Source organism: Myxine glutinosa, chromosome 5 (genome assembly GCF_964187855.1).
Source record: "Myxine glutinosa chromosome 5, kmMyxGlut1.1, whole genome shotgun sequence".
NCBI lineage: Eukaryota > Metazoa > Chordata > Myxini > Myxiniformes > Myxinidae > Myxine > Myxine glutinosa.
The window spans coordinates 230,370-248,338 of NC_136265.1; the positions used below are offsets into that span (position 1 = coordinate 230,370).

Consider the following 17,969-nt stretch of genomic DNA (forward strand, 5'->3'; position numbering starts at 1 on the left):
TTTCTGCCGTGACTCCTCTCGGGGCTCGGAGGTACACTGTGACCAGGGGGTTGGGGAGGAGCACGTAACACTGTTATAACGCGCTTTCTGAGCGGCAGTAGACGACCTTACCCTAACTTGCACGGCTGGCTGCATGGAACAATACAACTTGCATTTCCCTGTTACAACGTGCTGAGTGGCAGTCAACGACCTTACCCGCACTTGCACGGCTGGCTGCGTGGAATGATACAACTTGCATCTCCCTGTTATAGCGCGCTTTCTGAGCGGCAGTCGACGACTTACCCTAAATTGCACGGCTGGCTGCGTGGAACGATACAACTTGCATCTACCTGTTATAGCGCGCTTTCTGAGCAGCAGTCGCCAACCTACCCTAACTTGCACAGCTGGCTGCATAGAACAATACAACTTGCTTCTCCCTGTTATAACGCGCTTTCTGAGCGGTAGTCGACGACCTTACCCACACTTGCACGGCTGGTTGTATGGAACGATACAACTTGCATCTCCTTGATATAACGCGCTTTCTGAGCGGCAGTCGATGACCTTACCCACACTTGCACGGCTGGCTCCGTGTAACGATATGACTTGCATCTCCCTGTTATAACGGGCTTTCTGAGCGGCAGTCAACGACCTTACCCGCGCTTGCATGGCTGGCCGCGTGGAACAATGCAACTTGCATCTCCCTGTTATAATGCGCTGAGTGGCAGTGGACGACCTTACCCTAACTTGCAAGGCTGGCTGCATGGAACGATACAACTTGCATCTCCCTGTTATAACGCGCTTTCTGTGCGGCAGTCGACGACCTTAGCCACACTTGCACGGCTGGCTGCATGGAACAATACAACTTGCATTTCCCTGTTACAATGTGCTGAGCGGCAGTCGACGACCTTACCCGCACTTGCACGGCTGGCTGCGTGGAATGATACAACTTGCATCTCAGTCCTTTGCCCCGCCATCTTACCGTTGGAGACGTCCTCGACCATCATCACTCTTTAATCGGGATTTATCAGTGCCATCTATTGAAATTACGAGTGGTAAGCGACCAACCATAGATAACAGTGCTTTGTGAGCAGGAAAAAAAACCACCTTTAGAGGCCATTTTTCCCCGCAAAGTGGGGGTTGGCCTTTTTCGGGGACCGTGGTTGTTGTTGTTGTTTTGTTTTTTTTTTGGTCCCCTTTTTGAAGCAATGTTTTACGGCCGGATGCCCTTCCTGCCGCCAACCCTTTTCGTCGCCTTTTACGACAAGCAGGGAATTACCAGTGAACTGGTACTCAATTTGCCGACCTCAGAAGGATGACAGGCTGAGTCAACCCCCCTGGCGTTAATTCAGCGATCGACCGGGATTCTAACCCAGGATCCTAGGATCCTAAGCTGGCACCCTAGCCGCTAGCCCAACACCAGGTATTTGTGAGCAGGAAAACAAGGTAATATTAAATGGATGTTAAATTAGAAGTATTAGAGCGATAAGAACAAGGCGCTGATACTCCAGCCCCCCGCCCCTCCGCCTTTTGGGTGGAATGGGGAATCGTAATAATAATCGGAAGAGCAATAATAGTGTTATATGAAAGCTAAATCTTGAACGTTTTTTGAAATATCATGCACACAAACCAAGTTACTGAGATGGTTGCCTTGGCAACAGAATTTTGCCAATCACAGCCATGATTCACCTTTTACATAATTTCTTAATGGGAAAATTGTTTTCGCACAACGCAATTTCGCTTCACGCTGCTTTTCAGGAACGCGTCTCAACACGTTAAGCAAGAAATTACCGTACTTGTGAAATTTCTTGAGCTGTTTCTGGGTCCACTGTAGATAGGTCAACGTAGCATTTTCCGGCACCAATGCCTTGCAGAACGCCACTGGGACCAAGAACCAGCTGAGTATGAGACACATACAATAGCCAAAGATAAAACATATATGCAAATGGTGAACATTAAAAATAAAAGAAGCAATGATATCTACTGTATAAGAATAAATGTGAGTGTGTGTGCAAATGTGCAAATTTAAGCAGCCCTTGTGAAGATAAATCAACCGACTTTTTTATTTAAAACAAAAAGAGGCTTTGTCCTTGGTCAGCCCAACTCACAGCGAACGTCAGCTTTTTTGGCCTGCTCAAAACGCCTTTCCTTGCAACAGGCTACAACAGTATCTGCATGATTGAGAGCTCAAAACTTAGTGCCTTCTCTCTCACTCCCTCCTCCTTCTCTCTGCCCCTCCCCTCTCCCACCTATCCCACCCCCCAGCCCCCCCTCTCTGGGTGGGGAAGGCGGTGCAAGAAGGAAGGGAAGGAGTGGGAGGAAGGAGGGGAAGGGGTGAGTGGGAGTCTGGAGGGAGGGACGGCAAGAGGTCGGAGTATGGCAGGAGGGCAAGGGGTGGGAGTCTGGCAGGAGGGCAAGGGGTGGGAGTCTGGCAGGAGGGCAAGGGGTGGGAGTCTGGCAGGAGGGCAAGGGGTGGGAATCTGGCAGGAGGGCAAGGGGTGGGAGTCTGGCAGGAGGACAAGGGGTGGGAGTCTGGAGGGAGGGCAAGGGGTGGAGGAAGGGGTCAGGGTGAGGATGGAGGGGAAGTGGTGGGGTGTAAGTCTGGAGGGGGGAAGGGTGTAAGTTTGGGGGAGGGAGGGTGGGAGTCTGGAGGAGCGGTGGTAGGAGGAGGGAGGGGAAGGGGTTGGAGTCTGGATGGAGGGGCAAGTGTGAGGATGGAGGCGAAGGGGTGTGGTGGGAGCCCAGAGAGAGTGGGGTGGGAGGAGGGAGCCTATGTTGTCTGGCACACTGGGTACCTTTGCTATCAACACTACAATACTCTCCTCCAGTATGTCCGTCGCCTGTCTGATGTCTGTCCGTCCATGGTGGGCCTTCCCCCATTGAGGGCGTATCTTCACCCGTTCTGGGGAGCACTTCAACATCAAATCTCCACCATTTTGTTTGAAAAGAAGAAGTTGCAAGTGTTTACCGACTAACGGACGGACAATGCGCCACCCCATAAGCTCCATGAAAAATATGTAATATCAGGGTCATCTGGGTCGTTTTGGTCCTCGGGGACTTTTGGGTCATCAGGGACTTTTTGGGTCATGTGGGTCTTTTCGGTCAACAAGGACCTTTGGGTCCTTGGGAACTTTTGGTCATCGGAGACTTTTGGGTGATTTGGGTCCTCTGGGTCAAGTGTTAAAGGGTCTTCCAAGGTCTAAGGGGTCTCAGCAGTCTAAAGTGTGAAAGGCACATTTGAATAGTACGTAATTAATTAATAGCCGTGAAAAAGTATCACGTATCACGTATCACACACACACACACACACACACACACACACACACACACACACACACACACACAGACACACACACACACACACACAGAAACACACACACACAGAAACACACACACAGAAACACAGAAACACAGAAACACACACACAAACACAGAAACACAGAAACACACACACACACACACACACACACACACACACACACACACACACACACACACACACACACACACACACACACACACACACACACACACACACACACACACACACACACACACACACAGAAACACACACACACACACACACTGTGTTTTATATATATAGATATATAATATATATATATATATATATATATATATATATACACAGTCATACCCCGTTTTACGCCATTTTGACCTATGTCAAATCCGACTTTACGCCACTTCTAGAGTAAATTTCAGTTCAGCGAACGTCATTATGTGCGACTTTACGTCACTCCTACAATCCTACATCATCATCTCCTTTATCTCGAAGGAGGAGAAGACCATGCCAGGCTACAAAGCCGTGAAGGAGCGGCTAACGCTAATGCTTGGGGGTAATTGCACCGGCGACTTCAAGCTGAAGCCGCTCTTGGTGTATCTTGGTGTATCATGTGTGTGAGTATGAGGATGAGCTTTAGGCGCAAATGAGGAATTGAATGAGGATCTTTCGAATGAACTTGGTGAAATGAGGCATTGGTCGAGAATGGTTGTGTGTGTGAGAATCTGGTTATCGTTGAACTTGGTGAAATGAGGCAATGGTCTGGGATGACCGGACAAAGTGTATGAGTGGTGTATTGAGGACATGTGTAATGGTGTTGAGTGATTGACTTGCATGGGGTGCAAGTGGATAAATGGAGAGAATACTTGGTGTGTGGGAATAAATGGTGTGTGGAGTGAGTAGTGTGGATTGAGTGGTGTGGAGTGCATGGTGCGAAGGAGTGGATGGGGGAGGATGGACCCCTTCACGAATACCCGGGAAGGGCAGTTTAAAGTTAGGTAGAGGGAGTAGGTAAATTGTTTGGAAATTGACATCTGTGGTGCAGGGAGTAGCAAGTTGTTGTTGATGCATATCCTTGTAAAGAACCGATCGACGTGTGCATGTGCACATGTGCATGGATTTGCAAATGCCTGCCTGGACGTCGTCGTTTCTGCGTATATCGCATCGTCCAAAAATAAAGAAGCAAGCAACTTCGGCCGCTCGAGGAAAGACGGGGCACGCCTACGACTCGGAGGCGTGCGTCAATCCCTGGGGCGGCCGGGTTCACGGAACCCTGAGCTCGTTCGTTTGTCACAGACGACACGACACGACCACCGGTGAAACTGTGCGGACACGTTGGGTAAAGCACACCGTGGTGAAGCGGGCCGCAGAGCCACTCGGCACACAAGCCAGCTCACGGTCGACACGTCCGTGCTGGTCACCCCGTTCGAGAAGACCCGACCGATAGAAAACAACGGAGGGACTCCGGACGGGGAGCGGCAAAGATTCAGGGCGAATCCGCAGCCTCCTCCAGTTATTTACTCTAGTTTTACGAATTATGGTGTTTGTCTTCATTTTAAGGCATTTTAAAGACATTAATAATAATAATAATAATCTATCTATAATTCCAGTAATCTCTGTCTGTACGTTTGTACGTTTGTACGTTTGTCTGTGACCGCTGTTTCTCGACAACCACGGGTCCGATATACTTTTAACTTGCCAGGTATATTGCTGGGGACCCGAGGATGTGCCTTTTCAAGGTTTCATATTAATCGGACAATTACTTACCGAGCTATGTCCAAAAAACGATTCAACCAATCAGAGAGCTTGCAGAGGGCTTTGCGAATGGACCAAACCATTCATGTAAATAGAGGGGGGGGTTCTGTGGTCGTTGCGAATGGACCAAACCATTCACATCGAATCATCGAATCACATCGAATGGACCAAACCGTTCGCTTTGGACCAAACCATTGCATGTAAATAGAGGGGGGGGGGGGGTTCTGTGGTCGTTACTGCCACGTGGTTTCAAAGTTTTTTTTTGTTGTTGTTGTTTGCACGCATGTTTTTTTGCACCCACGTACGGGCACGCCCTAGGATGTTTACACACACACACCCCTACACAAATTTTTTTTTTTTTTTTTTTGGCAAGGAACGGGCACCCACGTACGGGCACGTCCTAGCTTATATATAGTACGGGCATGCCCTAGTAATAATAATAATAATAATAATAATACATTTATTTTGTATAGCGCTTTTCAAGAAACCCAAAGACGCTTTGACATAGTACGTAAACCAAAGACAAAAAAGACAAAAATACATAAATAACCAAACAGAAAGGAAGGAGAAGGAGAAGAGACGGTCAGGGGGTCAGGGGTTGAATGCGGTGTTGAACAGGTGGGTCTTGAGTGATGATTTGAATGTGGTGAGGAGGAGTCTCTGATGGTTTGAGGTAGTGAGTTCCAGAGTGTGGGAGCGGCGATGGAGAAGGCCCTGTCCCCCCAGGATCTGAGTTTGGTCCGGATGGGGGGGACAGGAGGTTGGCAGCAGCAGAGCGGAGGGTGCGGGTGGGAGTGTGTCTGGGGAGGAGGTCAGTCAGGTAGGATGGAGCCAGGTTATGGAGGGCTTTGTAGGTGGATTCTCTGGGAGATGGGGAGCCAGTGGAGCTTGTGAAGGACAGGGGTGATGTGGTCCCGGGCCCGGGAGTGGGTGAGTAGACGGGCAGCGGAGTTCTGAATGTATTGAAGTTTATTGATGCTATTTGAGGGTGAACCATAGAGGAGGCTGTTGCAGTAGTCCAGACGGGAAGTGATGAAGGCGTGGATGAGGGTTTCTGCAGCTGTGGAGGAGAGGGATGGACGGAGACGGGCAATGTTTTTCAGATGAAAGAAGGCTGTCTTGGTGATCTGTTTAGTGTGTTTGTCGAAGGAGAGGGTTTGGTCAAAGACGATGCCAAGATTCCGGATGTGAGGGGAGGTGGATACTGGGATACCGTCGATGTTGAGGGTGAAGTTGTGGGTGGATTTGGTGAGCGTTTTTGGTCCAATAATGATTATTTCGGATTTATCACAGTTTAGTTTGAGGAAGTTGATTTGAAGCCAGGATTTTATTTCAGTGATGCAGTTTGTCAGGATAGAGTGGGTGACGGTGGAAATTGACTTGGCGGAAATGAAAAGCTGGAAGTCATCGGCAAAGCAATGGAATTGGAGACCATGACGATGGATTAAATGACCAAGGGGGAACAGGTATAGGATGAAGAGGAGGGGACCGAGAACTGAACCTTGGGGGACACCTTGGGGGAGGGGAGCGGTGGGGGATTTGCAGTTATTGATGGAGATGAACTGGTGCCTGTCGGAGAGGTATGATTTGATCCAAGAAAGGGCAGTGCCAGTGATGTTAAAGGTGGTTTCAAGTCGGGTAAGGAGGATGATGTGATTGATGGTGTCAAAGGCGGCGCTGAGGTCGAGAAGGATGAGAATGTTGAGGTTACCGGCGTCGAAGGAGAGGAGAAGGTCGTTGGTGATTTTGAGGAGTGCAGTTTCCGTACTGTGGTTGAGGCGGATTCCGGATTGGAATGTTTCATACAGGTTATTGGCAGAGAGGTGATGTTTGAGTTGAGTGGCTACAGCGCGTTCCAAAACTTTTGACAGAAAGGGTAGGTTGGAGATGGGTCTGAAGTTATTTGGGGTGTCAGGGTTGAGTCCAGGTTTTTTCAGAATGGGGGTGACAGCAGCGATTTTGAGGAATGGTGGGACGGTGCCAGTAGACAGGGAGGAGTTTATCGTTGCAGTGATAAGTGGAGAGAGAGCAGGAAGGCAAGCCTTAACAAAGCTGGAGGGGATGGGGTCCAGAGTGCAGGTGGCAGTTTTCATTCCTATGAGGAGTTCAGAGAGGTCAGTAGGGAAGACTGGGGAAAACTGAGATAGGGGTTGGCAGGATAAGGGGTGGCAGATGGTTTGAGGGGGAGCAGGTGAGGTGATGGTTAAGCTTCTGTAGATGTTGTCTATCTTGCTTTGGAAGAATGAAAGGAAAGAAATGCAATTGTCGACTGTGAATGACTGGGTGGTATCCAGGGGGCTGAAGAGTTTGTTTATTGTGGAGAAGAGTGCTTTTGGGTTTCCAGAGCGAGAGTGGATTATTTGAGAGTAGTAGGTGGAGCGGGCACGGGAGAGGGCATCTTTGTAGTGCTGCAGGTGGTCTTTGTAGGCTTGGGAGTGGATTGTGAGACCTGTTTTATTACGGAGTCTTTCAAGTTGGCGGGCACGGATTTTCATCAGGCGGAGTTCAGGGGTAAACCAGGGAGCAGAATGGGTGAAGGAAACTGTTTTTGGTTTTTATAGGCGCAAGCTGGTCGAGGCAGGAGGAGAGAGTGTGGTTGTAGTAGTCAGTGAGGTCAGAGGGGCTGTGCAAATCAACGAAGGGAGAGGTGGACATCTTTTCGGAGAGGGATGATGAGAATGAGGTAGGTGAAAGAGAGTTTAGCTTACGGAAGTTGATTATGCGTTTTTGCCTTGGTGCTGGGGTGGGAATGTTGATGGTCATAGTGATGGCTAAGTGATCGGAGAGGGTGAGGTCAGAGCCAGAGAGATGGTGTAGATTTAGTCCAATAGAACAGAATGTGACCACGGTTATGGGTGGGAAAGTTGACATGTTGAGTGAGGTTAAAGCAATTAAGAATATCAATGAAGACAGCGGTTATTGTGGAGTCAGTGGAGTCCATGTGGATATTGAAATCACTGAGGAGGAGGGTTGAGGGGGCGAAGGAACAGAGCTGGGTCAGAAAGTAAGAGAAGTCAGACAGCAATGTTTTCGGAGGGCGGTAGACAACTGCCATGACTGACTGTGTGTAACCAGAAAGTTTAAAAGCCAGGTGTTCAAATGATGGAGCAGATGAGATGGAGATGAGGCTGGTCTTCATGTCCTGTCGGTGTATTACAGCAATTCCACCACCTCGGCCCTCTCCATGTATGAGTAACCATTGGGTGTAGTGAGGTTGAGTGAGAGGTAGTCCAGAGGTTGTTGCCAGGTTTCAGTCAGACAGAGAAAGTCCAGTTTATTGTCCAGAATGAAGTCATTCAAGATGTGGCTTTTATTGTTGAGGGACCGGGTATTGAACAGAGTAAGCTTCATATTGCTTTGTATGGTGCGGATGGACTCGGGTGATTTTGCCAGGGCGTGCAGACAGGGGGCGCGTTCGTGTATGTTGCTGTGATGACGTAATTGACGGGTGAGAGTGCGCTCAGCTGACCAGAGTGAGGGGATGGAGTGACCTGTCTGGGCGTAAACAAACTTGCGACCGGAGCCTCTATGGATGTATCACTGTATCAGGGTCGTCGTAGGAGTCCATGGTTTTTGATGACAGAGATGCATGGCGGAGTGGAGTGGTTGTTGAGTTGAAGAAGCCTAGCGGCGGAGTACCTCAGTGCCATGCCAGGCAGGAGCGAAGGGGCACAGAGCCCGGAGAGGTCAGCCGGCAGCCGCAGGCTGGCTGACCAAAGCACCAGGCACAACAGGCTGGTCCAGAGCACGACACGCGAGGAGGGTCGAGGAATGAAGATGAGCAGCCCGAGGACCAATAGAGAGCCGAGCACGAGCAAGCCGAGAGCCGAGGAGCCGAGGAGGCAGCCGGGCAACAGCCAGCGTCAACAGCCAGCGAGTGTCATGCAGCTCGACGACCGCAGCGGTGGCCAACAGGGAGCCAGCCAGCCGTCCAGGCAATCCACAGGAGAGCAACCCAAGAAACAAAAGGCAGGATAGGTGCGAGATGCCCGGGAACGGGCAGGAGGCAACGGCGGAAGAGCCGGACAGGTGAAGCCGGGAGGATCAAGCAGAGAGCAGACCCGTAGGCCAAAAAGCCACCAAGAGTACTAGAAAAGCAGATTCCGTACCTTTCGATTCCGTATTCCGTACCATCAAAGGCAGCTTCCGTTATCCAGCCGGAGAACGCGCGGCACGTGCGCCTTCCGTTGGAGAACAAACAGTACCAGCGTCCCCATACGTGACGCCATGGCGGCGTCCACAATCCACAAATCAAAGTCCACAATCCACAAATCCAATCCAATCCACAATCAACAAAAGGCAGGACAGGTGTGAGACGTCAGGTCAGAAAAGTAGAAGCAGACCCTGTACATCCATCCAGTCGGAGAAGCAGCGAACATGCAGCGCCAGCGTCCTCTCGCAACCGCACCCGGAAGTCCAATGAGTCCAATGATGATAATCAAAATGATGACATTACGCCCGGTTTACGTCAAAAATCGAGTTGCGTCACGGCTTATGGAACCAATTAATGACGTAGGCCGGGGTATTACTGTATATGTATATGTGTATGTGTATGTATATATATATATATATATATATATATATATATATATATATATATATATATATATATATATATATATATATATATATATATATATATATATACAGTATATATATATACACAGTATATATATATATATATATATATATATATATATATATATATATATATATATATATATATATATATATATATATATATATATATATATATATATATATATATATATATATATATACACAGTATATATATATATCTGTGCAGTGTCTGTGTTGTGTTGTCTTGTCTCGTCACTGAACTACTCCCTCAAACTTTTGTGAAATCGTACCAAACTTCTGGTATGCACCAGTGCACCTATCTCGCCCGGGTGTATGTCCCAAGGGTATCGTTTTGAATTATTTGAAAAAAAAAGAAAAAAATTTAAAACTTAAATCTTCAACTTCAATTATCTATATAATAATACCGTAAGGACTCGACTTTGTTATCCCTTTTACGCCGCACCCAGTGACCCCATGCCCACGGCACTAATGCATTTTCCATCTACGAACCGCGCTCTTTGTTTATCACGTACAGCCATACTCGAAAAATCTGAATTCGCCGACTTTGGGACCCAAAAGCATCCGATTATCGGCCGATACGACGCCATCTTACGACACCATCGTATTGGCGTCTGCTGGGCGAAGGCGATGCAAGCCGTCCGCTGATTGGACAGTCGAGTGGTATGAACCAAATCGTCTTTTTATTCCCTTGAACATTTTAAATTAGGATATATAAGGAAACGTCTTTATCGTCATTCAAATCGAAGTGAAGAAGTTTTTGAAGTTTTGATTTTGGAAACGTTAAATGGAGAAACAGTTTCACAGGAAGAGAATGCGATGCGATGAAGAAGAATCCATCTTTATTTTATTTTTTTGAACCACAAAAGATTGAAGCTCCACGAAGTCAAGAATGTGAAACTACGTGAATGTAATAAAATAACAAGTGCAACAAGTACAAAAAGTTTTAATTAAAACAAAAGCCGCGTCGATGTTACACAATGCCTAGATGCAGCTGTGCCTATAACGTCGATGTTATAAGCACAGGACATTCCTATTGATTCGATTACTTGATGTTATTTTTGTGCAAAGTGAAAATATATCTCGGCAATTTCCCGTGTGTGGCGACGAGTTTTTAATATATCTCGGCATTTTCCCGTCTGTTATTTCAGGCGGTGTATGACTGACCATGCCGCGATGTAAAAAATATATATATCTCGGCAATTTCCCGTATGTGGCGACACGTGAACGAAGCTATGCTCCTCTCTCCACATTATTGTGACGACGTATAAATTAAATATTTCATCGTGACGATTGTCATCAAATGGACGAATTTTTAATATATCTCAGCATTTTCCCGTCTGTTATTTCGGGCGGTGTATGACTGAGCATGCCACGATTTAAACAAAATATATATATCTCGGCATTTTCCCGTCTCTTATTTCGAGCGGTGTATGACTGAGCATGCCGCGATTAAAAAATATATATATCTCAATGGACTTGAAGTTACAGGCCTTTGAGAATTCATTTCGTTCTATAAAGGGCAACTTTCATCGGATTTTCTTCCCGTTTTTTTTCAACCGAGTCTAAAACTATGTTAGCGACTGTGAAAACTGAAATGATATATCGAATTTGATTTGAAAGAAAACTGTGTGAGAGAGGAAGACACCACGGGCCTACAAAACAGGCCTCAAAGCTATGCGAGTTAATAAAATGGTGGATATTTGTTTATATGAAGCCTCTCCCAAAATGGGTGGAGCTATGGTTCCCAGAATGGGTGGAGCTTTGAGGTTTTGTCTTCTCTGCAAGAACAAGAAGAAGAAGAAGAAGAAGAAGCAGTGGTAACAACAACAACAGCAGAGGGCACCCTATGAGCAGCGTCTGCGACGCGGCTAAAAATGTACATAAACGACACAGTTCTATGAAACAGTTTCACAGGAAGAGAATGCGATGCGATGCGATGAAGAAGATTCCATCTTTATTTTATTTTTTTGAACCACAAAAGATTGAAGCTCCACGAAGTCAAGAATGTGAAACTACGTGAATGTAATAAAATAAAAATATACATAAACGACACAGTTCTATGAAACAGTTTCACAGGAAGAGAATGCGATGCGATGTGATGAAGAAGAATCCATCTTTATTTTATTTTTTTAAACCACAAAAGATTGAAGCTCCACGAAGTCAAGAATGTGAAACTACGTGAATGTAATAAAATTAAAAATATACATAAACGACACAGTTCTATGAAACAGTTTCACAGGAAGAGAATGCGATGCGATGTGCTGAAGAAGCATCCATCTTTATTTTATTTTTTTAAACCACAAAAGATTGAAGCTCCACGAAGTCAAGAAAGTGAAACTACGTGAATGTAATAAAATAAAAATATACATAAACGACAGAGTTCTATGGAATTTTAAATCGATTCATTTTCACATGAAGAAAATGAGGCGCAGATGAAGAAGATGACTGCATCACCGGAATTCACCTCAGGTTTTTGGCGTATCTTTCAAGTTGTGATTTTGTGAAAATCCTGAATATTCCTTTGGTTTTGTCGACACGTTTTGTTGAGAAGACGATCAACAAAACATTTTCCTTTTTGATTGACAGGTTACAAATGTGTTCTTGAATAGCCGAAATGTCGCGTTTTTTAATTCAAGTTGAATTGGTCTTGAGGCCTTTATTAATAATCTATATCTATATCTATATATATCTATATAACGACTTTGTTATCCCTTTTACGCCGCACCCAGTGACCCGATGCCCACGGCACGAATGCATTTTCCATCTACGAACCGCGCTCTTTGTTTATCACGTACAGCCATACTCGAAAAATCTGAATTCGCCGACTTTGGGACCCAAAAGCATCCGATTATCGGCCGATACGACGCCATCTTACGACACCATCGTATTGGCGTCTGCTGGGCGAAGGCGAAAGCTTTAAAAAAGTGTACTTCGCCGAGTGACGAAACGTATGCGTAGGCCTAGGCACTACCTATCCAGTTGTTGTGTTTCCGTTGTGGCCATGATCTCAACAAATGGCGTAGGCCATGTGGCGTCGGGTAGGTCATGATCAGCCCTCCCCCCCCCCCCCTTCGTTTCACCAACTCCTGCATCTGCCACCGTTCATGATTATCAAAGTAGGCTTTACCCTGTTCACGATAAGGTAGAAATCAGTGAGTTGTATACTCACCCGACCGTCCGTTCCGTCCGTTGGACGAACCGTCCGTCCGTCCGTCCGTCCGTCCGTCGTCCGTCGGTTCCGTCCGTTGGAAGGTCCATTGTATACGAAGAGATAAAAGGATGGCATTGACTTCGAGACGGTACGTGATATTTTCAAAAGTATGTCGTAGCGTTGTCATTTAAGTAGATTGCAATAAATACGTTGTTCATATACGCACTCTTCATTCTCATCTTTCTTCCTAACTCTTACTCAGACAAGCAAATCCCCGATGCCATCCATAATGGTACACTCTATCCATACACCACATCCTCCCTTCCGTGGATGTTCCACGGGTTTCGGCTAGTCTATATAATAATAGCGTAAGGACTCGACTTTGTTATCCCTTTTACGCCGCACCCAGTGACCCGATGCCCACGGCACTAATGGATTTACGATCTACGAACCGCGCTCTTTGTTTATCACGTACAGCCATACTCGAAAAATCTGAATTAGCCGATGTTGGGGCCCAAAAGCATCTGATTAACTGCCGATACGACGCCATCTTAGGACGCCATCGTATTGGCGTCTGCTGGGCGAAGGCAAAGCAAGCCGTCCGCTGATTGGACAGGCGAAGGCGAAAGCAAGCCGTCCACTGAGTGGACAATCCAGAGCATGCATTTGTGCCGGTGTCGGCGATCGTTGTTCATATACGCACTCTTCATTCTCATCTTTCTCCCTAACTCTTACTCGGACAAGCAAATCCCCTATGCCATCCATAATGGTACACTCTATCCATACACCACATCCTCCCTTCCGTGGATGTTCCACGGGTTTCGGCTAGTTTATAAAATGTAATATCACGTATATTACAAAAAAATTGTGGCAAATAATTGTATGTGTTATGATTGGTGTAAACCATGACAAAACAGCAACTTAGGTGTAGTCATCTATCTACAGTATATATCTACATATCTGCGCAGTGTCTGTGTTGTCATTGAACTACTCCCTCAAACTTTTGCTTCCATGGTTGTGAAGTGTTTTTAATAACGCGGTGGTGGGGTGTTTTGAATGACATGGTGGTGAGGCGTTTTAAATTACGTGGTGGTGAGGCGTTTTTCAATTATGTGGTGGTGAGGTGTTTTCAATTACGTGGTGGTGAGGCATTTTTCAATTATGTGGTGGTGAGGTGTTTTCAATTACGTGGTGGTGATGTGTTTTGAATTACGTGGTGGTGAGGTGTTTTAAATTACGTGGTGGAGAGGCGTTTTTCCATTATGTGGTGGTGAGGTGTTTTCAATTACGTGGTGGTGAGGTGTTTTCAATTCCGTGGTGGTGAGGCATTTTTCAATTATGTGGTGGTGAGGTGTTTTCAATTACATGGTGGTGAGGTGTTTTGAATTACGTGGTGGCGAAGTGTTTTGAATTACGTGGCGGTGAGGCGTTTTGAATTATGTGGTGGTGAGGTGTTTTGAATTACATGATGGTGAGGTGTTTTAAATTGCGTGGTGGTGAGGTGTTTTCAAAAACGTGGTGGTGAGGTGTTTTGAATTACGTAGTGGTGAGGTGTTTTGAATTACTTGGTGGTGATGTGTTTTGAATTTCGTGGTGGTGAAGTCTTTTTAATTACGTAGTGGTGAGGTCTTTTGGTGAGGTGTCGCCCTTCAACCATCGGGGTGAGGGGTGTGGGTGAGTTATCCAGGGTGAGGGGTGTGGGGCGGTCATTGGAATCGTTAGCTAGGGTGACGGTTGAAGAGGGGATTGTGAGGGGATGGGGGAGGGGGGTAAGGTGGTCATGGGTATTGTTGGTGAGAGTATTTATGCAGGAGGACGAAAGTCAGTCTTTAAGTCCTTGGTGCTTCCAGTCTTGCTCTCCAGATGCGAGACTTGGACCCTCACTTCAGAGAATCCTTGGCTATCGCTGGTCGGACTTTGTGTCCAACGTGCAGTTGCTGAGAGAGACTGAGATGAGATTTATTTCCTGTATGGTCCATGGGCATCAGCTGTGGGTGTATGGACATGTGGCTCGTTTTCCGGACGCTGATCCAGCTCACCAGATACTCTCAGCAAGGGAGCTTCGTGAGTGGAGGAGGCCAACGGGCCGACCACGTGCCTTGTGGTTGCAGCAGGTTGATTGGCATCTCAAGGAGATAGGGATGGGCCTGGCATCAGCCCTTGGGATGGCCAGACGGAGGCCCCTGGAGTACTGTCGGAAAGTGGATGCGGCGACGCGCTGCTCCAGCGCATGCTCCCATACCTGACCTGAGGTATTTTCAGTCTTTGGGGTCTTTTGGGTCTTTCGGGTCTTTAAGGTATTTTGGGTCTTCAGGTTATTTTGGGTCTTTTCAACCTTTTGGGTCTTTTTGGTCTTTTGGGTCTTCAAGGATCTTTGGGATATTTTGGGGATTTTGGATCATCAGGGACTTTTGTGTCTTTGGGGTCTTGAAGGGTCTTCAGGATCTTGAAGGGTCTTTGGAGTATTATGGGTCTTTGGGGTACTTTGGGTCCGCTGGATCCTTTGGTTCTCTTTGGTCTTCAGGGTCTTCAGGATCTTTGGGGTCTTCAGGATATTTGGTTCTCTTGAGTCTTCGAGATCTTTAATGGTCTTCAGGGTCTTTTGGGTCTTCAGGGTTGTTAAGGGTCTTTGGACTATTTTCAGTCTTTGGGGTATTTTGGGTCTTTGGGGTCCATTGGGTCTTTTCAGTCTTTTAGGTCTTTTGTGTCTTTAAGGTATTTGGGGCCTTTGGGGTCTTTTGGATCTTCAGGGTATTTTGGTTCTCTTGGGTCTTTGGGGTCTGGATCTTTGGGGTCTTTTGGGTCTTCAGGATATTTTGAGTCTTTAGGGTCTTTTTGGGCCTCTGGGTACTTTGGGTTAAGTATTTCAGGTTACATTTGTGGGTGGAGTCAGGTCAGCTGTCCAACCAATGGGTGAAGAGCAGACATACATACATACATACATACATACATACATACATACATACATACAAACATACATACAAACACTTGCTCCATTATATATAGATTTTATATTTTTCCTTGTTCGAGCGAAAAGGTAAGAGATGTCGACAGAGCATTTCATTTTCCTTTCACAAAGCATAAAGGTCGTTTGTACGATTACACGTGTTGTCAATGTTCAGCCGATATTTTAACCACTGACAGTGGCGCCAAAGTTGGACACAAATTAATGAACAACAGGAAAAGAGGGAAGAGAGGAGGGAGGAAACGGTAACCTACAAGAAGTTGGGTTAGATGGAGTTTATGGGACATGATACGACATGGTGGTTCACCACTTGATTTAAGCCCTGAAATGAAGAGTGACATTTAACTGCCTCTTGAGGGCGGTTCCACAAATTGTAGAAGTGAATAACAAAATAGTTTATGAGTGTAGCCATTCTAAATTTTGGAAATTAAACAAGATGGGGCTTAATGGAGGAACACATGCATCCTTGAAAGGCTGAGAGAGCAGAATGAAGTAAACCAGAGGAGAGGTGGTAAAAAAATAAAAAATAAAAAATAGAGGCCACACACTGGTTAAGATGTGAATGAAACAGAACTTGAGGTTTGGCCTCCGAGTGGGAGATAACAATAATGGAAGCATAGAATTGCTGAAAAAAATTATCATTCAGTGTCACAAAAGCAGATATTGTATGACATCACTTGATACCAATTGATTAACCATAACATGCCCCCTCCTCAAATCCACCGCAAAAGTATGCATTAGGACAACTCTCAAAACCAACCAACTTACCTCTTTCGCAGCCTTGGGATCAAAAACACATGCAAATGTGATGTCACATGTGGAAACAACTTCAGCAGGAGTTCTTCCCAGATAAGCTCCATCCTCCACAAATGTGTCACACTAACACAAACACACACCGGGGTGATCAGGGATGTAGGGGCTATCAGAGACACCGGGGTGATCAGGTATGTATGGGCAATCAGAGACACCGGGGTAATCAGAGATGTAGGGGCGATCAGAGACACCGGGGCGATCAGAGACACCGGGGCGATCAGAGACACCGGGGCGATCAGAGACACCGGGGCGATCAGAGACACCGGGGCGATCAGAGACACCGGGGTGATAAGAGACACCGGGGTGATAAGAGACATCGGGGTGATCAGGGATGTGGGGGCGACCAGAGACACCAGGGTGATCAGGGATGTAGGGGCGATCAGAGACACCGGGGTGATCAGAGACACCGGGGTGATAAGAGACATCGGGGTGATCAGGGATGTGGGGGCGACCAGAGACACCAGGGTGATCAGGGATGTAGGGGCGATCAGAGACACCAGGGTGATCAGGGATGTAGGGGCGATCAGAGACACCGGGGTGATCAGAGACACCGGGGTGATCAGGGATGTAGGGGCGATCAGAGACACCGGGGTGATCAGAGACACCGGGGTGATCAGAGAAATTGGGGGGGGGGGGGGGTCAGAGACACCAGGGTGATCAGGGATGTGGGGGCGATCAGAGACACCAGGGGGTGATCAGGGATGCAGAGGCAATCAGAGACACCAGGGGGTGATCAGGAATGTAGAGGCGGATCAGAGACACCAAGGTGATCAGGGATGTGGGGGTGATCAGAGACACCAGGGGGTGATCAGGGATGCAGGTGTGGATCAGAGACACCAGGGTGATCAGGGATGTCAGGGCGATCAGACACCAGGGTGATCAGGGAAGTTTGGTGGGGGGAAACAGAGACACCAGAGGGGTGATCAGGGATGCAGGTACGGATCACAGACACCAGGGTGATCAGGGATGTGGGGGCAATTGGTGCAGGACGGAGAAAAGGAGAAGGAGGCAGAAAAGACAAGGGAGACAGGAGTCGAAGGAGGAGGAGGGGAATAGGGCAGAGGAAGAGAAGGAAGAGGAGATAGAGGAGTAGAAGAAGGGGGAGGATCAATCTCTCCCCAATCACTTCCATACAAGAAGAAACGAAAATCATTTAAAATATCTTGTTGATTAAATAAAATGAAATCACGGAGGGATAAAAGCACGATGAAAAAAAACCATTTTTAGGAAAATACCTTGTTGGGTGTCCTGCTCCACACTGTCACACTGTGTCCAGTCTTGAGTAAATTCTGAACCATTCCACAACCAACAAGGCCCAAGCCCAAAAAACCGATTCTACAAAGCATAAAAACATTTAAAATAAATAAATGTTCTGTTCCAAAGACAAACAAAGAAGAAGACGTCATGCA

At 46.8% G+C, this 17,969-nt stretch overlaps 1 protein-coding gene across 4 annotated transcripts in view; it reads right to left on the reverse strand.

Moving 5' to 3' along the window:
- Positions 1-17,969, reverse strand: part of GLYR1 (glyoxylate reductase 1 homolog) — a 297,703-nt gene that overhangs the window by 148,450 nt on the left and 131,284 nt on the right. For all 4 annotated transcript variants that reach the window (XM_078777480.1, XM_078777477.1, XM_078777478.1 and 1 more), the window contains exons 8-10: positions 17,796-17,895; positions 16,516-16,626; positions 1,773-1,874 (exon numbers count right to left, since the gene is read on the reverse strand). In XM_078777480.1, coding sequence (XP_078633606.1) covers positions 1,773-1,874; positions 16,516-16,626; positions 17,796-17,895 — 313 coding nt within the window. The remainder of the gene's footprint in view (positions 1-1,772; positions 1,875-16,515; positions 16,627-17,795; positions 17,896-17,969) is intronic.